This window comes from Bombina bombina, chromosome 10 (assembly GCF_027579735.1).
Source record: "Bombina bombina isolate aBomBom1 chromosome 10, aBomBom1.pri, whole genome shotgun sequence".
Lineage (NCBI taxonomy): Eukaryota > Metazoa > Chordata > Amphibia > Anura > Bombinatoridae > Bombina > Bombina bombina.
In genome coordinates, this window is record NC_069508.1 from 205,347,418 (window position 1) to 205,371,262 (window position 23,845).

The window sequence follows — 23,845 nt, forward strand, 5'->3', positions numbered from 1 at the left end:
GAGTTTAGTAAAAATAAAGAAGTACTTTTTCTTCTCACGAGTTCACAAACCTTCTACAAATCTGTTAAGATCCCATGGTGTGAAGATGATGTTTGGAAAATGGCTCTGTCTTATGGTTCTTTAGCTGAAAAAAGTTTTAACCGTATTTATAAAATGACATATATATTGTTTTGCTTTGTCAGACTATGTTTAAAACGGACAGGAAATACACATTTTTCTATCATGATTCAGACAGAGCATACAATTTTAAACAACTTACTAATTTACTTTTACTATTACATTTTCTTTGTTCTCTTGTTCTCTTTTATTTTAAAGCAGGGACGTAAGCTTAGGAACGTGCACTTGTCTAGAGTACTATATGGCAGCGGTTTTGCAAGAATGTTATCCATTTGCAAGAAAACTAGATGGCAGCACTATTTCCTGCCATGTAGTGATCCAGATGCTACCTAGGTATCCCTTCAACACAGAATATCATGGGAACATAGCAATTTGATAATAGAAGTAAATTGGAAACTTTTTTATAATTGCTGCTCTGTCTGAATCACAAAATACATTTTTTGGATTTCATATCTCTTTAATGTGAGATTCTTGCTACAAACGTACTTCTGTAGTGAAACCGTATCGGCAACATTTACTTGACCACAGTATCATCGCTAGGACCACATTTAACAAATGATATTAATTGAAATAAATATACTCTTCTTTATAAAGAAACATCAAGTGAGCAGAATGATTACTTTGCGCATGTACTAAAACACAATTTACATATACAAACCATTATCAGAACCCTGTACAATGTATAACTTGCTGCTCTTTCTCTCTGTGGCTGTTAGGTGCTAGACAATGTGGGTAGGCAGTTCAGTGAACATAGGGAGGGCAAGGAGGGACCCATATGGGATATTATCGGTTATTTGTAGAGCGCCAACAGATTCGCAGTGCTAGGGTACAGTCAAATACTATTTTTTTATGTTTTGCAATGACTGTTGCTGAAACACAATCGTTGTATTATAGAGAGCGCCATCATTACTCCCCATGTGTGGGCTCTGTTTTGTTAAGATTTGTACAGAGTCCCAGCAATGTGCAAGTAACGTTTCAGCTGTCCTCTCTTTTTCTACTACCATTCCCAGCCAGTCTATTACAATTTTTTGTATAAAGGAGGCAAATAGGGTCAAAGCATTGGAAGAAGGCCCCTGAGCAGCCTGGGATCAGTATCATGCAAGTGACCTCTTCAAGTAGGCCAGTGCCGTAAGCGCTATTAGGGATGGGGATCATTCAGGAGGCCACTGCCGCAAGCGCTATTAGGGATGGGGATCATTCAGGAGGCAGGGATGGCTGCTCAGGACTTTGTTGGGTTTAACAAATGGCTATAATTTATGTTATCGCCTGTTTTCATGTGTCATTTGGCTTCGATGACCATAAAACGTTTTTTTCCTACATATCCTGACTAGTTTTTTTTGTTTTGTTTTTTAAATATTATTTGAATGTGGGCCCAGGGTTCCAGAGACTTTTGCACGTACACTGTTATATTTAACATAGAAAAGCTTCTTTGATCATTTGATGAGACTCCGACAAGATGTTTCCAAACGTGTTTTATAAAACTCAAAACATTTTTACTATCTGGGTTATAAATGATCCGTCTGATGTCTGTGAAGTTATGGGATGGATTGCCAGGATGGTAATAGGCCATGGGTATTGGCTGTACAGAGGAGCTACCAGAATTGAAAAATATTTTTTTGAAGAACAGGATGCAAAATACAGTAGTGCCAATCTTTTCTTGAGGAGCAAGAATATGGGCTACATTTTATATATGTTTGTTTATTCTTTAAATTATTATTTTTTTATTTTTTTTTGTTTAATCTTTTATTTATGTCAAATTTTACAATACAATAAGCAATGCAATACAACAATATAAAAACATAAAAGCGACAGGACTTCAGTAATACATAAGACTTTAACAGGTATAACCCTTTGTGCAATGACTTCTGCGGCACTTTAACAGAGCCCTCTCATAAAGAGAGATCAGCCGACACACACCCCTCCCGATCAGCAGTAACACCAAATATATGCAAACTTCGGTTCAGTGCAACAGTTCCCTCCCACTTGCTTCTTAAGGATCTATAAAACCAGGCCATGAGATCCATTTCCAAGGTCAGAAGGACCTAGTCTGTTACACTCAATCTAGATGACCACGTCAATAATACCACCTCATATTCATTTAGTTGGTCTCGTCATCCCAGGTCAAAGCAAACAAGGCTAGAGGGGGGGTGTTTGTGTCCCTAACTATCGAGGAGGGTTGTCTCTCCCCATTTTGGTAGTGGTAGGCATTAAATCTCTCTCCAACTGATTCCACGCTGGATGTCTCAACCATGGAAGCCTAGGTAGCAGCTCTAAGGGGGTTTAATCTCTGTCTGGGGCAGTAATAAAATTCCCAGAAGAACATCATTTCAGCATAGAAGTCCAGTCTACCTGTGGTGTAGTAATAATACCTCTCTAGTGACAGATTTATCTCCATTTGTGATTTCCACATCTGCAATGTGGGTGTGGCTTCAGATTTCCATAGTCTAGGTACTATTTGTTTAGCGCTACATATGGCTAATTGAAGAAGGGATGTATAGTGTTTAAATGGGAGTTTAGGCAGAACGTGGAACAGGTATACTAAAGGGTCTTGAGGAAGGTCGTGATTTAACATTTTGCTCATCTCCTGATTTACCTCTGTCCAAAATCTCTGAATTTTAGGGCATTCCCACCAGATATGGTAAGGCGTGCCTTCTCCTGAGCATTTCCTCCAGCATCTGTCCGATGCCGTCGGGAAGATGTGTTTTAACCTATGGGGGGTGAGATACCAACGCAGTAAAAATTTATAGTTAGTTTCTAGTAATGAGGCCGAATGTGCAGACTTGCTGGTATGCGCAAATATAGTGTACCATTCGTCTTCTGAAAGTGTGTAGGGGAGGATGGTGTGCAGGATAGGATGAACTCAGAGGGTGTGATTAATAATTGATATAAGGTGGAGATAGCGTGTGATGGGGGTGAGTCCAGAGTGCATAATCTTTCTAACGGGGAACGTTCCCTAGTGGTCAGGTGCCTCAGCTTTTGCGTGTGTACAAAGTGCCGAAGTTGCAAATATCCGAACCAGTTAGTGAAATGTGTGATTCCCAGCTCCGAAAATTGCTGTCTGGGCATTAGTTTGTCTGAGTTAAGTAGTGTGTAGAGCGGGAGAAATTTGTCCAAACAGCATTGTATTTTGGGTGTCACCAACATCCCACTTATAAAGTCAGGGTTGGCTAATACCGTTGTCAAAGGAGATGGGACTGTTGATAGATGCGGATATGTAGTTAGGACCTTAGTCCACACATCAAGCGTCTCCCTAATTATAGGATAATTTTTTATTATGGCCGGGTAGTTCCCCCTAGGTTGCCAACAATATACGCCTAGCTGGGCCTGTCTAGTCAAGTCGTGTTCTAACGTCATCCATGTTTTGTCATGATCTAGTGTGAGTGTGCACCAGTCAACAATTCTGCGCAAAAAGACCGCTGTTCGGTATCTGGTCAGGTCTGGGACCCCTAGACCTCCATATTTTTTGGATAGGAAAAGAGTGGACCTAGCTATTCTGGGAGGTCTCTTCCTCCAAATGTATGAATTCATCACTGATTGTAGCTTACTAAGGTAGGCATCAGACAATGGTATGGGAAGTGCTTGAAATACGTATAAGATCTTAGGGAGAATGGTCATTTTGGACACCCCTATCCTACCCAGCCAGGAGATATTTTTATTTAGCCACTCTGATGTGTCTTTGGTGATGGTGGTTAGAAATGGCTCATAATTCAGTTCATACAGCCGCTGTACGTTAGTTGCGAGATTGATGCCTAAATATTTCAATGAAGACTTCTGTATCGTGTATGGGACCTGTGTACTAAGCGTATGTATCTCTGTTACAGTTAGATTGATGGGGAGCAATTCAGATTTAGTTTTGTTAACTGAGTAGTTAGAACATGAGCCAAATTCTTCTAAATTGCTCTGTGCCGCAGAGAGAGATAGGATCGGGTCAGTCAGTGTTAGTAGTAGGTCGTCGGCATAAAGTACCAATTTGTGGTGTGTATTGTTTACAAGAAGTCCAGTTATGGCAGGGTTGTCCCGTAGTTTAGTGGCAAGTATTTCCATTGAAAGTACAAATAGCAAGGGTGACAGGGGGCACCCTTGTCTGGTGCCATTTGAAATGCAAAAAGGGCTAGATAATGCACCGTTAACCTTAATTTTAGCCGTGGGTTTGGTGTAAAGTGTCAATATTTTCTGTATGAAACTGTTGGGGAATCCAAATTTCTGTAGGGTGAGTCTAAGAAAGGTCCAGTCGAGTCTGTCAAAGGCTTTTTCAGCGTCAGTCGATAATAGTACCAAGTGTATGTCATGTGTGGTTGCGTACTGTATTAGATGAAGGACTTTTACTGTGTTGTTTTTGGCTTCTCTCCGCGGCACAAAGCCCACTTGGTCCGGGTGGATCAGTGTGGGTAAGATTTTATTGATTCTTGTGGCCAATATTTTTGCATAAATTTTTACGTCAACGTTCAATAGCGAGATTGGGCGGTAGTTTGATGGGATCGTCGGGTCTTTGCCCGGTTTCGGTAACACCATAATGATAGCTTCGAGCATAGAAGGGGGTAGATCATGGGTCCCATCAATACCATTAAAGACTGTGAGCAAGTGGGGCAAGAGGAGATGTTTAAATTTTTTATAATAACCACTAGTGAGGCCATCCGGGCCGGGACTTTTCCCTTGCTTAAGTGAGTGTATGGCATTTCCTATCTCTTCAGCTGTGATAGCTGAATCGAGGGCTTCTAACTCCTCTCTGGGTACACTAGGGAGTTTTATAGTGTCTAAGTATCGTTGACATTGTAATTGATGTGCTGTCTTGTGTCTATGAGGTGTCAAATTATATAGAGCTGTGTAGTATCTTCTGAATATCTCCGCTATTTTCTGGTTTTCCACCGTGAGTGTATTGGGGGGGTCTCGCAATGTGGGGATGTAATGTATCGACTGCTTAGTTTTAAGTGCTCTAGCTAGGAGTCTACCAGGCTTATTGCTCTCTATAAAGAATTTCTGTCGCATTTTCAGTGCTTGCTTTTGAGCCGAATGGTGAAGGAATTTCGTGAGTTTCTGTCTGGCTAGTTCATGTTGTTGTTTTAAAGAGTCATCTTGTGGATTGCATTTATATAAGTTGTCAGTGCGTTGGTATGTCGCAGTAAGGTCTGTTTGCTGCTGCCTGTGAGCTTTACCCTGTGAGGACCTGAGCTTTATCATCTCTCCCCTTAGAACACATTTATGTGCCTCCCACAAGGTGAATGGATCTATGTCTGGTGTGTTATTATGTTTGAAATATTCCCTAATGGAGTTTTCTACCTGTTTTGACAATAAGTCTTCTTTTAATATGGTGTCATCAAAGCGCCAATGAAACGGTTTAAAAGGGAGGGCGGACCACTGCACCCTACAGATTACGGCTGAATGATCAGACTAACTAGTGGGGACGATATCAGTAGATAATACAGAACTAATAGTGCAATCATCTATAAAAATGTAGTCTATGCGAGAGTGAGTGTTCTGTGGTGCGGAGTAGAAGGTAAAATTCCTAATTGATGGATGTTGGACTCGCCAGACATCATGAGTCCCTAATAGTGTCAGGTCTTCTTTGATAGATCTAAGTGACTTCCTCGACAATTGTGATTGTGCGTTGGAGGTATCTAACCCCGGATCTAGGGGTGTATTTAAGTCAGTCCCAATGATGAGGGAACCCTTACAAAACGCCATAATGTTGTTAGATATTTTACGGAAAAAGGATGCCTGGTGCGTATTTGGGGCGTAGACATTTACTAAAGTAATTGGCTTCCCATACAGCAGGCCCATGAGTGCTAAATACCTCCCCTCATTATCCCTGTCCACCTGTTGAACATGAAACTGTAGTGATCTATGTAGTAAAATACTAACTCCTGAAATCTTCTTTGTTGGGTGACTACTGTGGTAGTGACTGGTATAGATAGATGTGAAAAATTTAGGCTCTTGTCCCTCTAGGTAATGTGTCTCTTGCAAGAATAACACCTCTGCCTGCTTATGTGTAATATCACTAAATGCCATACGTCTCTTATGGGGTACATTAAAGCCCTTTACATTTTGTGTCATAAAAATAATTGGCTTGGGGCTCGTCATGTCTCTTTCTCTAGGTCAGTGTATATCTGATCGTCAATTCTCGGCCTGTAACTGCCAGGTCTGTGCCAATTTAGTGTACAAAAGTCCTGTAGCATACATTTGTTAAGAGCATATAGATTGCATTTAAACATAAACAACAACAACACAAACATGGATAACAACAATAATAAACTCAACCAAAACAAATAACGTGACATTGTATGTCACTACGTAGGGGTAGAATAGCTTGCCCCTATTTAAAACATATATATATAGATAGATAAATAATTACAGGAACATTATTGCTTCTGAAGGCTTTCAGCCCTGAGCGGCTTCAAAGTCATTGCTATAAAGTGTTCAGTCTCTTCACTGAAAAAGTTCAGAAGGTAGTAAAGAAGCAATCGTTTAAAGAAGAATCATAATTTAACAAGATAAGGAATTATCTCACCCATTTGGCTTCTCCTGGATCATCCCTTGCCGTCTGTAAGCAAGGAGTCCTGGGATTTCTTCGCTTTTTTTGGCTTTTGCTGCTGCCACATGGCTTTAGGAGGTCTTTCAGATCTCTCCTCTCCACTCCTTTCTTCACCATCCCTTACTGTTGCTGGGTGGGGGGGTCAATCCCCAAGACCCTGCAAAGATCTGGTATCTCATCTAGAGACTTGCAGGTGTGTCTAATACCTTTGTGGGAAATATTAAGAGAACAAGGAAAGCCCCAACGGTAAGGGATCCCCTTTCCCCTAAGTAATGCTGTTAAGTGTTGGTATTCTCTCCGTCGCTGTAAGGTGCGTGGTGCAAGATCTGTGAATATTTGCAGATGGCAATTTTGAAAGTTTATGTCCTTAAGTTGTCTAGCAGCTTTCAAGATGTCCTCTTTCGTTTGATAATGGGTCAGTTTGAGTACAACATCTCTTGGAGGAGCTTGATCTGAGGGTCTCGGTCTGAGTGCCCTGTGGGCCCTATCCATTGATAGGTCTGCTGTAGAAGGAGATCCTAGAATAGATGAAAAGAGGCCTTTGAGGAATTCAGGGATCGTGTTTGGCAGAATTGTTTCTGGAATTCCCCTAATTCGGAGATTTTGGCGTCGCTCCCTGTTCTCCAGATCCTCTAGCTTGTCTTGTAATTGAGTGAATAGTGAGTCATGTACTTGAGCTGTGGTCTTCAAGTCAGAGATTTCTTGCTGATTGAACTCATGATCTTCTTCCAGGGCTTCCACCCTGTTGCCGATTTCCGTCATATCCTTTCTCAAAGTGGCTAGTTCTTCTTTAATGCAATCTCTAACCTTGACAACTATATTGTCCAAATCACTTTTAGATGGTATAGTGGCCAAAAAGGACTTAGTTAGGTGCACAGATTCTTCAAAGTCGCTATCTTCAGTTTCGGAGGGCGACATCTCAGACCTCCGTGGGGTGATAGGGTCTGATAGAATAGGTTGGGGGGATTCAGTAGATCTGAAAAAGGAGCTTACTGAGTTGCGGGAAGCAACAGGTTTTTTGGCATCCTTGCCTTGCTTTGCAACTCTTTTAGGGGACATTGTGGCTGGTGTAGTGGATCGCTGGTGATATCTTTGTACGCAATATCCCCCTTCACTCTTCTAACTGTGCATTAAATTTGCCCCCAATGTTTGCGGTAATAAAAATGCTTCGATTATACACTTCTCCTTCACTGACTTTGGGTTATGGGTAGTTTAACCGGCAATAGCGCAGCAATCCAAGCAGAACCACTTTGCATATGCATTTGCATAGAAAGGCACAGCCATGCAGGGTGTAGCGATATGACTCTTTTGCAGTTATAAAAAATAAAAGGCTTTGTTTTTATAGAGACCTCTGCATATTCCCTTTATGACCTGCTTCCGATCTGTGTCTATCAGATTTTATATGTATTTTTTGGTTATGTGGTCATTGCTCCAAATTGAATCAGTCCCCAGAACAAGCAGATTTTGTTTCATTTAAGCTCCGGAAAGCTGTGCAGCACGTGTACTGTGAAAAACAGCAGTTATGTCAGGGGTTTTAAATATTAGCGTGCAACACGCTATAAAAGTACCTGTTAGTATTTAGTTCAACACCCCATGTGAAACCTGCAGACTTCTAGGTCATCAGTTACTTCGTCCGCGGTACTCCGGTGCAGATCGCATACCAAACTTTAGCCTCAGGCCCCTAAGATGGCGGCCGTTACTCAGGCCTCAGAACCGGAGTTGCGCATTGTATCGGGCTATTCCAGCAAAGCCCGCGTTCGGTCAGACCTCCATCTGTCCCAGAGTGGGTATTAGTTAACTCGCCGTCCAGTAGCTCCAAAAGGTCCCTGCAGAAGCGATTTAGGGCAATTGCAAACCGGAGCTCACATTAAAGTGTGGCCATGTCTCACGCTGGCCGGCTCCTCCCCCTAAATTATTATTTTTGTGGTTATTTTGTCAAGAAAGAGTATTTAAAAAAATGTTTGAAATGTAACATTTTAACAAAAGAGTTTATTTAATCTTTCCAATGAAGCTGGAATTCTATAGGGTATATGTGTGAGATAATATTGTCAAAGGGGAGAAACAAGATCTCACTAATTAGGCACAAAGCTAATATCCCATTGTTAAAACTGATTCCATGTTGTGTCATTCTGAAAGGGACACTTATCACCAAGTAAAAATATCATTTTATTGCTTTGATATCAGATATATATATATATATATATATATATATATATATATATATATATATATATATATATATATATATATATATATATATATATCCAATTAGCAGATCTACTCACCAAGTGCCAGCTACCTGGGTGCAATTATGTAATACATATATAATAGCAATGAATGCACTCTCAGGAATTTTGGATAAAGTGAAGGTCAAATATTTATTGACGTTTCAGAGAAAATTACATCCCCTTTATCAGAACAGTGTTCTGATAAAGGGGATGTCATTTTCTCCAAAATGTCAATAAATATTTGACCTTTACTTTATCCAAAATTCCTGAGAGTGCATTTCATTGCTTATATATATGTATGATGTATACAGACTTCACTCGCTGGGTTTCAGACAAGCTTTATTATTTCTTTATTCTGGTAACATTTTGAGGATAATTTCCTCTTCCTTAGACCAGGAAATTATCCTCAAAACGTCACCAGAATAAAGAAATAGTGAAGTTTGTCTGAAACCCAGCGAGTGCGTTTAGTATACTTTCTATTTATTGTCCCTGCCTGCACCCTGGTTGTTGTCATTTTTGGTTAGTGAGAGTGCAGTTCCTAACATTTCTGTATGTATGTGTATATATATATATATATATATATATATATATAGGCCTTAGTCTAAAAAGATGTTCCATTGTTTTATTAAAGTGATTTTGCTTTGATAAATGAGTGGGAAAAATGTAGAAAAGCAATTCTGCATATGGAAATTTCATTGGCAAACCATAGAAGAAATAAACTGGTCAAAGTGATATAAATATATGCTGCAGTACGTCTTATATGGTGTAGTTTGTGATAAAAGCTGGTATTTTGTTACTTTACTTCAGCATAAAATACTACATTATTTAGCTATTCTGCAACTAAACAGAAGTCTAAGTATCCAGTAATTGTTGCAGGTGAATGGTGTGGATTTGCGGAATGCTTCTCATGAGGATGCGATCACAGCTCTCAGACAGACCCCTCAAAAAGTGCAGCTGATTGTGTATCGGGATGAAGCGCAGTATAAAGATGAGGAAAACCTGGACATTTTCTATGTGGAGTTGCAAAAGAAAACTGGCAGAGGGCTCGGGCTAAGCATTGTTGGTAAAAGGTAATGTCTTCCATGTGCCCTATAATTAGGCTGACCATATTGCTGCTTTAAGAAGGAACACATATGAAAAATACATATGTGAGGGTTCTTATACAAAACCATTTCTTTAAACAGCCCTGAAAACAGCCCTGACATATGTATTTTTCATATGTGTCCCTTTTTAAAGCGGCAATATGGTCAGCCTACCTATAATTCATTTTGCATTGCACCTCCCAGTCTTTAAAATTAGAAACATATTGGCTCGTACAAAGGTATATTGCAAAAATGATTCTATTCAAAAATGAAATGCATTTTTTAATATTTTGATTTTGAATTTTATGTTTTATTTGTTTTGTTTTTTTACTTTAAAGTGATGGTAATTTCTAGTGTTTCGAAAAGGCTAGGATTTATCAACACTAAAAAATAAAACCGACCTTAATTCGTCATTTTAAAAAAAAAAAGATGAATAGGTACCTTTACCTCAGTTTTGCAATGAGGTGACATTTCCACCTCTTACAAAAAATGAATAACTGGCACTGGGACAAATATTTAACTAAGGGAAAAAAACAAATAGGCCGGTGCTACCCCTCTATATATAATAGCAAAAAACCCTCCCACAGACAGGAGAGAACAAAACGAGATAGGGGCTTAAAGCACTTACCCTTATTAGTATCGTAGTATTTAGGCTAAAACATAACCTTTAATTGTTAACACACACAAAACTTCAGGGAACCCTACAAACACCTCCCCTCATCAAAGAAAAAATCGTCAAACACCACCCCTGTTTCCTGGCTGAAAAACTAGATACGTCGACTTCAGGTGCCAGTGGTGTCACAAACGATAATTCTTTTAAAACAAACGCGTTTTGGCCGTACTACTGGCCTTTCTCAATGTTTAGTATAAAATGACAAGCCGAAAATACGGGTACTGAAGCCTTTTAAGCCTCCTATTTCATTTTATCCAAACCCGGAGCGTCTTACTGTCTTATAATGTGGGTGTGAATCTTATTTCTTATTGGTTCTTACACAGTAATGCTAAGACAGCATCATTACACACCCCTTCTCCACTCTGTATTAAGCTGCCAATGCGTTCTATTAGCCAGTTCTTCTAATATAGCCAATAAGAAATAAGATCTGTATTCACACCCACAGTATGTCCTATCAATGGAAGAATAGAAAGGGTGGGAGCGGCGGCAAGACGCTCCGGGTTCGGATTAGCTCATAACATGAAATAGGAGGCTTAAAAGGCTTCAGTTCCCGTATTTTCTGCTTGTCATTTTATAAACATTGAGAAAGGCCAGTATTACGGCCGAAATGTGTTTGGTTTAAAAGTATTATCGTTTGTGACACCACTGGCACCTAAAGCCAAAGTATCCAGTTTTTCGGCCAGGAAATGGGGGGTGTTTGACGATTTTTTCTTTGGTGGGGGGAGGTGTTTGTAGGGTTCCCTGCGGTTTTATGTGTGTTAACAATTAAAGGTTATGTTTTAGCCTAAATACTACAATACTAATAAGGGTGAGTGCTTTAAGTCCCTATCTCTTTTTTTTCTCTCCTGTCTGTGGGAGTTTTTTTTTGCTATTTACACCTCTTAGCCAATAGCCATGCTAGCCTACGGCATAATGCTATTGGCTAAGAGGTGGAAACGTCACCTAATTGAAACAAGTGAGCTGCGCCGTGGGCAGCCAGATACGCTTAGGTTAGCGTTGAAGCTGCGGCAAAATAAAGGTACCTGTTCATCAGTTTTTGTTTAGCTGACAAATTAAGATCACACTTATTTTTAGTGATGGTAAATCCTAGCGGTTTTTTAAAGGCTATAAATTCTCTTAACTTTAATGATCTTTAATACAGAGTGAACGTTCAGTAATTGTTACATCTCATATCACCAGATACAAATCTTACAATCTTGTAATAAACAAAAACAGACAAAATAAAGGCACCCTGCTGGCTAAGAAACAATAAATAAATTGCACAACCTATAAAGTGATACAATAGTGATTAGGGTGTTCTAGTCCAGGAGTCATGAAGGAACTAAACCCTCTGTAGATGCTACATGTATACAATGCAAGAGTAGTGTACGTAATGTAATAATATCACTACATCCTACTACAGCAAAAGCACCAGCTCTAAGAACGAGCCATTTAGTGAGAATGAAGAAAAAAGAACACAAGATAAGGGGGAGCTTTATTTTCTTTTAATATCTCTGGCACTGAACAAGGGTTATGGCGGTTACTTTATAGTTACCTTGTCTGTAGCGCTTATATAGAGATTGTGCTTTTATATCTACCACAATCGCCCACTTCTCATTAAAACCAGCTAATTAGAACACAGAACAAAATCTTGATTACATTATTACATTTTCATTACTAGTGTTGTAATTGCTGTAATTAAATTCTCTCCTTCCTGATCTCCCTGCCGTGTTTTATATGTTGTCTGTGAAGGTTCAACTCCCGCTCTTTATGTATTTAATAATAAGCCTTTGTGTTACAATTAATATTATATACCTAAATCTTATTAGTAGCCTTAAAGGGACAGTCAACACCAGGATTTTTGTTGTTTAAAAAATAGATAATCCCTTAAAGGGACACTAAACTCAAAATATTTATTTCATGATTCAGGTAGATAATACAATTTTAAACAACATTCCAATTTACTTCTATTATGTCATTTGCTTCATTTATTAGATATCCTTTGCTGAAAAAATAGCAATGCACATGGGTGAGCCAATCACACAAGGCATCTATGTGCAGCCACCAATCAGCAGCTACTAAGCCTATCTAGATATGCTTTCCAGCAAAGGATATCAAGAGAATAAATCAAAATAGATAATATAAGTAAATTAGAAAGTTGTTTAAAATTGCATGGTTTATCTGAATCATGAAAGAAAAAAATTGGGTTTCTTGTCCCTTTAATTACCAATTCCACAGTTTTGCATAACCAACACAATTATATTAATACACGTTTTTACCTCTGTAATTACCTTGTATCTAAGCCTCAGCAGACTGCCCCCTTATTTCAGTACTTTTGACAGACTTGCATTTTAGCCAATCAGAGCTGTCTCCATGGTAAATTCACATGCATGAGCTCAATGTTATCTATATGAAACACGTGAACTAACGCCCTCTAGTGGTGGAAAACTGTCAAAATGCATTTAGATTAGAAGCGGCCTTCAAGGTCTAAGAAATTAGCATATGAACCTCCTAGGTTTAGCTTTCAACTAAGAATACCAAAAGAACAAAGCAAAATTGGTGATAAAAGTAAATTGGAAAGTTGTTTAAAATGACATGCCCTATTTGAAACATGAAAGTTCTTTTTGGACTTGACTGTCCCTTTAAGGTTTTAAGATATTACATGAAATCTACATTTACATTTCATTACACATTGATACACTAGAATTTAAAGGGACAGGAAACCCCAAAAATGTATTTAATGCTTTGGATAGAACACACAATTTTAAACAACTTTCCAATTAACTTCTATTATTATTTGCTTCATTCTCTTGTTATCCTTGGCTGAAGAAACAGCATTGCACTACTGGTAGCTGAACACATCTAGTTAGCCAATCACAAGTGCACCAATTAGCAGCTGCTCCCACTAGTGCAGGATATGTGTGTATTCTTTTTTAACAAGAGATACTAAGAGAACGAAGCACATTTGAAAATAGAAGTGAATTTAAAAGTGTCTTAAAATGACCGGCTCTATCTGAATCATGCAAGTTTAATTTTCACTTTCCTATCCCTTTAATACTTAACAACTGCACAATAAAAAGACAATGCAATATCATTGACTTTAAAATGAACAGCAGAGTATTTACTGTCAAAGTTTATCTAATTTGCCCTCCTCCTGTATCATGTGACAGCCATCAGCCAATCACAAAATGCATACATGTATATCCTGTGCACTTTTGCACATGCTCAGTAGGAGCTGGAGCCTCAAAGCTTTTTGTTAATTGCACGCTCTGTCTAAATCATGAAACTTTAATTTTGACTTTAGTGGCCTTTGAAAATGACGTTCTAATGCAAAAAACACCTGCTCTGATTATTGCATTACTGATCCTCAATAACTATGGGCTTAAACATGTAGGTAAACACATAGAAAAGTCTTGCTTGGGAGCTACAAGTATTGCAGCAGTTGTACAACCCGCCAATAACTGGTTGTTGTATATCATTCTCCCGAGTGAGACTTTACCATTATTACCTATGTTGGGAGGGGTTAAAGGGACAGTATGATAATTATGTGTTAAACACATAATCTGCTGGTCCAGAGCAGACATGGCTGGAGTTGTGCGACTGTCGCTGTTTATTGGCTCATCCGCCTACTGTTTAACTCCTTTTGTGGGAGTTTACTTGCAGAGTCAGTAGTGCTATAACAAATTAGAGATTGTCATTTTTACTCCATAATGTTTCTTTAACCCCTAGATGCAGTTAGGATGTTCGATGCCATCCTAACCGTGCTCGACCTTAGCGCCCTGCAGCCTTTTACACAAGCAAGAATCGAACTGGGAGGGGCGTGCCTAGCAGCATAGACAGTACCCCATGATCCGATCCCAGCCTTGAAATCACATGATCACATTGACGATCGTGTGTTTTCATCAGAACTTGCGATATTAAACACTTTAAAGCCGGCACGAAGGGGTTAAACATTAGTTATTGTCCGTCATGCTCTAACAAATTGGCACATGTAAATTTTGCATTTGAATGTTGATTTAAATATGTCCAGAATTTCACATTTGTTTGTCATATAGGTTATTCTTGTAATTTGTCATTTCAACTCTGAATTCAAATATTCCAAATACGTTCACAGCTTGTGGACCATAACGAAATTGAATTCAAAACGAGCAGACATTTTTTTATTTTGCGACTTCTACTCAGTGAGCTGTTTACTAATGTCTTACAGAAACGGAAGTGGGGTGTTCATCTCTGACATTGTAAAAGGGGGAGCAGCAGACTTTGATGGACGGCTAATGCAAGGAGATCAAATATTATCTGTGAATGGTGAAGATATGCGAAGTGCCTCTCAAGAAATCATTGCTGGTGTTTTAAAGGTAAGAATCAAACACAATATTGTTATTCATTTTTTATTTTCTAGTTGTTTAAAGTTATTGAGAATTAAAGGGATAGGAAAGTCAAAAATTAAACTTGTTTGATTCAGATAGAGCATGTCATTTTAAGACACTTTTTTAAATTCACTTCTATTTTCAAATGTGCTTTGTTCTTGTGGCCTCCTTTGTTGAAACATAATACACACATATCCTACACTGATTGGTGCCTGCACACATTTGTCTCTTGTGATTAGCTAACTAGATGTGTTCATCTTGCTGCCAGTAGTATGTGTGTGTGCAGGGCCACCACTAGAAATTTTTTGGCCCCTTACTTAAAGGGACAGTCAACACCAGAATTTTTGTTGTTTAAAAAGAAAGATAATCCCTTTATTACCCATTCCCCAGTTTTGCATAACCAACACTGTTAGGGGAAATACACTTTTTTACCTCTGTGATTACCTTGTATCTAAGCCTCTGCAGACTGCTCCCTTATCTCAGTTATATTAATATACTTTTTACTTCTGTGATTTCCTTGTACCTAAGCCTCTGCAAACTGCTCCTTATCTCAGTTATATTAATATACTTTTTACTTCTGTGATTTCCTTGTACCTAAGCCTCTGCAAACTGCCCGCTTATTTCAGTTCTTTTGACATACTTGCATTTTAGCCAATCAGTGTGCTCACTCCAGGGTAACTTCACGTGCATGAGCTCAATGTTATCTATATGAAACACATGAACTAATGCCCTCTAGTGGTCTAAATGCATTCAGATTAGAGGCAGTCTTCAAGGTCTAAGAAATTAGCATATGAACCTCCTAGGTTTAGCTTTCAACTAAGAATATCAAGAGAACAAAGCAAAATTAGTGATAAAAGTATATTTTAAAGTTGTTTAAAATTACATGTCCTATTTAAATCATGAAAGTTTTTTTTTTTGGACTTGACTGTCCCTTTAACCATTGATCACCGCCCCCCCCCCCCCTTGACATGTGCAATTTTTGACCAACTGACTAAAATGTATATGCACTTTATTCTTAAGTGTAGTCAAACTTGGAAATGTTGTAAAGGTAGTAACACACAAATACAGAAACACACAGCACACTCATACACTGAAACACACACTCACACACAAGGATTCACATAGACACTCTAGCAGACACGCAAAGAAACACACGCATACACTGAAACACACACTCACACATAAGGATTCACATAGACACTCTAGCAGACACGCAAAGAAACACACTCAGACACAGACTCTCAGCACTTATTTCATTGACCTGACAAGTAATGAGGTAGACTACAGTTTTGTCAAAAAAGGAGATTTACAAGACAAAATATGGAATTTTGATTATCTTTTTGTCAAGGAAAATGACACTATATGATGACAACAGCATGCAGTGGCTGAAAGGAAGGGCCCTGAACTGCCTAAACAATAATTTATAGGTTAAGTGGTGGATTGGTGACTTCTGGAAAGGTCTCATTAGTCCCAAAGTCTGTAGAAAGATGTGAATAATCAGTAGTAAGGTCAAAATGTCATAAAAAGGAACAGACAATTGACACACACACAAACTCAAACACAAACTTGCACATACACCCAAGAAAACACCCACAGAGACCGCCTCAGAAAACACACAAAGACATATACACACAAACAGAGAGACACCCACAGAAAACACACAAAGACCTACATACACACACACCCTCACAGAGACATCCACAGAAAATGCACAGACAGACGCACAAACCCTCGCAGAGAGATCCACAAAAAAAAATACATACACACTCATAGAGAAACCAACAAAAGCACAAAGACAAACACAGACACCCACAGAAACACTCTCAAGAGGTACATTTTCTACACATTGCCATCCCCTAAATCAGTGTGTGACATGCATGATCAGAAAAAAATAGCAGAGATTAAGAGATCCCTTTTAAAACAATCATATTTATAAATGTGCAAGCAAAAATACTTTTGTGAATTCAAAATTGTACATTATTGATCTGTCAGAAAAGTACTTTTGAAAGGTTGACATATGTTTGGGGTTCCCCCCCCCCATTTTCCCCAACCAAAATGCTGTACTCTATATGGTCTTGGTGGAACCATAAGCTGTGGCACTAGGTTGCATACCATTAAATCTGGTTAAATGCAGGATTTAGGCTTGTTTGTATGTATTTCAAAATTAAGTCAGTTGTAGTGTAAACTGAACAGTGTTGTTAACCTGTCTCATTTCAAACACCGAGCAATCTTAATCTGAGAGTATAACATCTTATGCAGTTGTAAAAATCTTAGATAAATGCCTCCTGGCATCTGGAAAGTCCTTGCATAAATGGGCAGTAAACTGGAATGTAATAAAATATATATAAATAAATAAATCATATCTGCCAAAAGGGCACCAAACATTTGTGTATTGAGGAGGAAATATTTCTGCATGGCTTTAAATATAGAATTTCTGCAGCATTGTCAAATAAGCATAAATGCACTGCTGCATATTGCTAAGAAAATGTGTTTTTATGGACCCCACCATACAACTACTACCATACTGAAGTTACAATCTGAAATTGCACAAAAAAAATAAAAAACATTTACTAAGTAAGTCCTACCTACTCTGCAAATGAAAGTGATCTGCCATCTGACTAAGGCACACACTGTACAAACTGATGCGCCAAGTCTGTCTCACACTGTGCATAGTGGTTTAGTGCACACTCAGAAATCCTCTCAAATGCTAATGCTTTACTCCTTGTAATGACATTTCCCACGCTCAATAGCACTCTGCTGTAGCGCCCTCTGGTGGCTACCAAAATGTAAGACTGCTCCTTATCTCAGTTATATTAATATACTTTTTACCTTTGTGATTACCCTGTATCAAAGCCTCTGCAGACTGCTCCTTGTCTCAGTTATATTAATATACTTTTTACCTTTGTGATTACCCTGTATCAAAGCCTCTGCAGACTGCTCCTTGTCTCAGTTATATTAATATACTTTTTACCTCTGTGATTACCATGTATCTAAGCCTCTGCAGACTGCTCCTTATCTCAGTTATATTAATATACATTTTATCTCTGTGATTACCTTGTATCTAAGCCTCAGCAGACTGCCCCTTATCTCAGCTATATTAATACACTTTTTACCTCTGTGATTACCTTGTATGTAAGCCTCTGCAGACTGCTCCTTATCTCAGTTATATTAATATACTTTTACCTCTGTGATTACCCTGTATCTAAGCCTCTGCAGACTGCCCCTTATCTCCGTTATATTAATATGCTTTTTACCTCTGTGATTACCCTGTATCTAAGCCTCTGCAGACTGCCCCTTATCTCAGTTATATTAATATACTTTTTACCTCTGTGATTACCTTGTATCAAAGCCTCTGCAGACTGCCCCCTTATCTCAGTTATATTAATATACTTTTTACCTCTGTGTTTACCTTGTATCTTAGCCTCTGCAGACTGCCTCCTTATCTCAATTATAATATACTTTTTACCTCTGTGATTACCCTGTATCTATGCCTCTGCAGACTGCCCCTTATCACAGTTATATTAATATACTTTTTACCTCTGTGATTACCTTGTATCTAAGCCTCTGCAGACTGCCCCCTTATCTCAGTTATAATAATATACTTTTTACCTCTGTGATTACCTTGTATCTAAGCCTCTGCAGACTGCCCCTTATCTCAGTTATATTAATATACTTTTTACCTCTGTGATTACCTTGTATCTAAGCCTCTGCTGACTGCCCCCTTATCTCAGTTATATTAATATACTTTTTTCCTCTGTGATTACCTTGTATCTAAGCCTCTACAGACTGCTCCTTATCTCAGTTATATTAATATACTTTTTACCTCTGTGATTACCTTGTATCTAAGCCTTTGCAGACTGCCCCTTATCTCAGTTATATTAATATACTTTTTACCTCTGTGATTACCTTGTATCTAAGCCTCTGCAGATTGCTCCTTATCTCATTTGTATTAATATACATTTTACCTTTGTGATTACCTTGTATCTAAGCCTCTGCAGACTGCTCCTTATCTTAGTTATATTAATATACTTTTTACCTTTGTGATTACCCTGTATCTAAGCCTCTGCAGACTGCTCCTTGTCTCAGTTATATTAATATACTTTTAACCTCTGTGATTACCATGTATCTAAGCCTCTGCAGACTGCTCCTTATCTCGGTTATATTAATATACTTTTTACCTCTGTGATTATCCTGTATCTAAGCCTCTGCACACTGCCCCTTATCTCGGTTATATTAATACACTTTTTATCTCTGTGATTACCTTGTATCTAAGCCTCTGCAGACTGCTCCTTATCTTAGTTATATTAATATACTTTTTACCTCTGTTATTACCTTGTATCTAAGCCTCTGCAGACTGCTCCTTATCTCAGTTATATTAATATACATTTTACCTCTGTGATTACCTTGTATCTAAGCCTCTGCAGACTGCCCCTTGTCTCAGTTATATTAATATACGTTTTACCTCTGTGATTACCCTGTATCTAAGCCTCTGCAGACTGCTCCTTATCTCAGTTATATTAATATACATTTTATCTCTGTGATTACCTTGTATCTAAGCCTCTGCAGACTGCTCCTTATCTCAGTTATATTAATATACATTTTATCTCTGTGATTACCTTGTATCTAAGCCTCTGCAGACTGCTCCTTATCTCAGTTATATTAATACACGTTTTACCTCTGTGATTGCCCTGTATCTAAGCCTCTGCAGACTGCTCCTTATCTCAGTTATATTAATACACTTTTTACCTCTGTGATTACCTTGTTTCTAAGCCTTTGCAGATTGCTCCTTATCTCAGTTATATTAATACACTTTTTACCTCTGTGATTACCTTGTTTCTAAGCCTTTGCAGATTGCTCCTTATCTCAGTTCTTTTGACAATAAAGTTTTATTTTAAGTTTATTGACATTTTAAATATACTATTTCCAGTCAGTCTAATTTATTTTGATTCCATAAAGAGACAGTGTTTCTTGCATCTTATGGGCACTGCTCCAAAATGTTGAAATGTCATTAAAGGGACAGTCTAGTCAAAATTAAACTTTCATGATTCCGCTAGAACATGTACTTTTAAACAACTTTCTAACTTACTCCTATGATCATTTTTTCTTCATTCTCTTGGAATCTTTATTTGAAAAAGCAGGAATGTAAGCATAGGAGCTGGCCCATTTTTGGTTTAGCACCTGGGTAGCACTTGCTGATTGGTGGCACCAACCCAGCATAACCCAGGTGGGCCGGCTCGTAAGCTTACATTCCTGCTTTTTCAAATAAAGATACCAAGAGAATGAAGACAAATTGATAATAGAATTAAATTTGAAAGCTGCTTAAAACTGCTGCTCTATCTGAATCATGAAAGTTTAATTTTGAGTAGACTGTCCCTTTAATAATGCTTGAAGAGGAAGGCACAACCACAGTTCCTTATTGCTCTCTTCACAGCGATTCGCACACTTATCGTATAGCTAACTAGCACATAAAGGTGAGCATCCCCACCTCTCTATACATTGCTGCCGGTTCACCAGATAACTATCTGTAAGATATGCAAATGAGATGCAAATGTGTTTTTCTGCACCTACCCCATGAAGGGATATTATGGTTAACCACAGTCCTGGAAGCAAAAAGCATGAGATGTTGTATTTAATTTGCATATCTTACCCAGAGTTCTCTGGTGCATTGGCAACAATATATACAGAGTACAGCTATGAGAAAAGCAAGCAGGGATACTTGCCCAGATGTGCTTATTAGCTAAACGTTACATTTTGTGGTTCTTACTTTATTGAAATAGAGGATTTTGATCTCACTCTTTCTTTTTGTTTTTTATCTCCACCATAAATTAAATGAATATGTGTGTATAATATTTCTGTATACTTCCCTATATACATGTAATGTAATTAGGTGTGTAACCTGATACAAAATAATTATGTTTCTTATTATGGCAAATAATGAAGGGTCTTCCTGATTCTAACTGGTGTATAGCCTACAGTGCTTCCACATATTCTTATGATTGACATTGGCTGTATTATCATGAGCTTATCCCGTTACCCATAATACCTCAGGGGACTGATGTGGCAGATTATTATGATGCAGCAGTGAACAAGTGTGGAGGCCCCACACGAAACATGTTTGCCGTTCCTTGCACCACTGGAACCCTGTTCCTGAATTTGTGTGCTGTGTCTCACGCATCTTGGTTTTATGTTATACTACTTCAAATAAAGACTTTGTTATACTTTTTAAAAAGGAGTCCCTGTGCTTTCATGAGGAGGAGTTGCCACTGACTTTTTTGCTTACCTCTGGAGTAGTAGGAGTTTTGCCATGTTGGCCAAGTTCCCATTTATGAAGAATACGGTGACATTCCTTAGACTCTTCTTTTGTGGATTGAAGCTTGAGTGACTGAATGTCACTATTTGAAGAAGGTTAGAGTTTTTCACTAGTTATTTGATAACAGCAAGATCACATGCGCTGCATTTTTTCCAGTCTCCCCTGCATGTGTGCAGCAATATGAGAAATCTTTGGATTCTGATGTGGCATAAAATATTCTTTAGTGTTTTGCATAATTGAGTTATGTAAGGTCTCAATTCTTATCTTCTGACAACATATATATTTTACACAATAATTGTAACAGATAAACAAATAGTAAAGTACATGTTGATGTTCATATTTATTTGCCACGTCACCTGTTTTTAAAGCTAGAAAAACCCTGAGGTCCCTTGTCTATCATCTAAGCAATGTCTGTTATCTCTTCCTGTCCGATGGTGTTGGTTCTTCTAGTCTTGGAAGCCATCATGACTTTACAAATGATCTTCTTGGATCCCACATGATTTCCGTCATTACCTTTTTTGGTTTTCCATTAGTTTCGTCTGCCAGTGCGTCTGAAATTTCCTGCCTATAGTTTTCTCCTATAATGGTTGTTGAATTTGATTATGGCTTGAAGTCTTTGAATGTATTTATCTCTATTCAGGCAACTCATGGGGCTAGATGCAGAGTCATGGGCTGCTTGTTTATCTGCAGAGCCATCTCACAGGATATGTACCAGCAAACACTATGATTTCCCATTGGATTATTTGCTGAATCAAGACACATGCTTCACACCCATTTGTCAATCCCAATCTCTACTTACTGAGCAGCTAGAGCATGTGTACTCTGAGAATCTATATAAGACAGTGGTGTTGACTTTTCCACACACATTTGCAAAATACGTTAATTGACATTTTGTTCTGCTGATATAAATTAAAAGAGAGAAGCGCTCAACCTGGGAACGAACAATAGCATAATAGCTTGTTCTATGGATGGTTACCACCCAACAAGCAGCCTCTTTTTGCTCAACATGTGCCTTTCACAGAGAAGAACTTTCCTGAAGCATATCAGTCTGATCCTGACTTCACAGTACAGTCCAGCCCCGAAATACCAGGCAATCCCTCTCTGAACAAGGGAAATGGCAAAACCCCAGACGTACGCCTCGGCCTAGTGCGGGCCTTGTCATTAAGGTGCAGCCATATCTCTCTAGGCACACTGAGCAACGGGTCTACGTCTGGATTCCCGCATCAGACTTAGGGAGATTTCCCTAAGAGCATTAATTTGCATAAATTAAAAGAGAGAAGCGCTCAACCTGGGAACGAATAATAGCTTGTTCTATGGCTAGTTACCACCCACTTTTTGATGCCAAGTTTGCCAGGAAAGTGCACTTTTTAAGTATGATCTATTGGCTCTGCATATTTTGCTTGTGTATGCAGTTGTGTCTTTAGGTATAACTTTTCATGTTTTTTGGTATCTGCAACATAAATTCTGAATGTGAAACAGTGTATACTATTTTTAGTGGAAAGTTTTTTTTAAATGGGAAAAAATGTTTATTTTTAGAATTAAATAGTTAATAATGTCAAAATGCATTTTTTTTTTTTCAAAGGTGTATTTTAAAAAAAATTATATGTATATTTTATGTATATATTTTATACAAGATGGCTTTAAACATAGGTTTATAGATATTACAATACACGGTATGATCAATGATGATATCTGATGTGCAGTGACATTACAGTTGTCCCTGATTTACAATGCATAGTTCAATTTGCAGTGCAGAAATGTAATGAACACAGTGCAGAAATGTAATGAACACAGTGCAGAAATGTAATGAACACAGTGCAGAAATGTAATGAACACAGTGCAGAAATGTAATGAACACAGTGCAGACATGTAATGAACACAGTGCAGAAATGTAATGAACGCAGTGCAGAAATGTAATGAACGCAGTGCAGAAATGTAATGAACGCAGTGCAGAAATGTAATGAACGCAGTGCAGACATGTAATGAACGCAGTGCAGACATGTAATGAACGCAGTGCAGACATGTAATGAACGCAGTGCAGAAATGTAATGAACGCAGTGCAGAAATGTAATGAACACAGTGCAGAAATGTAATGAACGCAGTGCAGAAATGTAATGAACGCAGTGCAGAAATGTAATGAACGCAGTGCAGAAATGTAATGAACACAGTGCAGACATGTAATGAACGCAGTGCAGACATGTAATGAACGCAGTGCAGACATGTAATGAACACAGTGCAGACATGTAATGAACACAGTGCAGAAATGTAATGAACACAGTGCAGACATGTAATGAACGCAGTGCAGACATGTAATGAACGCAGTGCAGAAATGTAATGAACGCAGTGCAGAAATGTAATGAACACAGTGCAGAAATGTAATGAACGCAGTGCAGAAATGTAATGAACGCAGTGCAGAAATGTAATGAACGCAGTGCAGAAATGTAATGAACGCAGTGCAGAAATGTAATGAACACAGTGCAGAAATGTAATGAACACAGTGCAGAAATGTAATGAACACAGTGCAGACATGTAATGAACACAGTGCAGAAATGTAATGAAC

At 38.3% G+C, this 23,845-nt stretch overlaps 1 protein-coding gene across 1 annotated transcript in view; it reads left to right on the plus strand.

The window, feature by feature from the left end:
• PATJ (PATJ crumbs cell polarity complex component) overlaps positions 1–23,845 on the plus strand; it is a gene marked incomplete in the record, with an annotated part of 974,742 nt that overhangs the window by 896,142 nt on the left and 54,755 nt on the right. Inside the window, 2 exon segments of the mRNA XM_053693647.1 lie at positions 9,751–9,944; positions 14,816–14,963. Coding sequence (XP_053549622.1) covers positions 9,751–9,944; positions 14,816–14,963 — 342 coding nt within the window.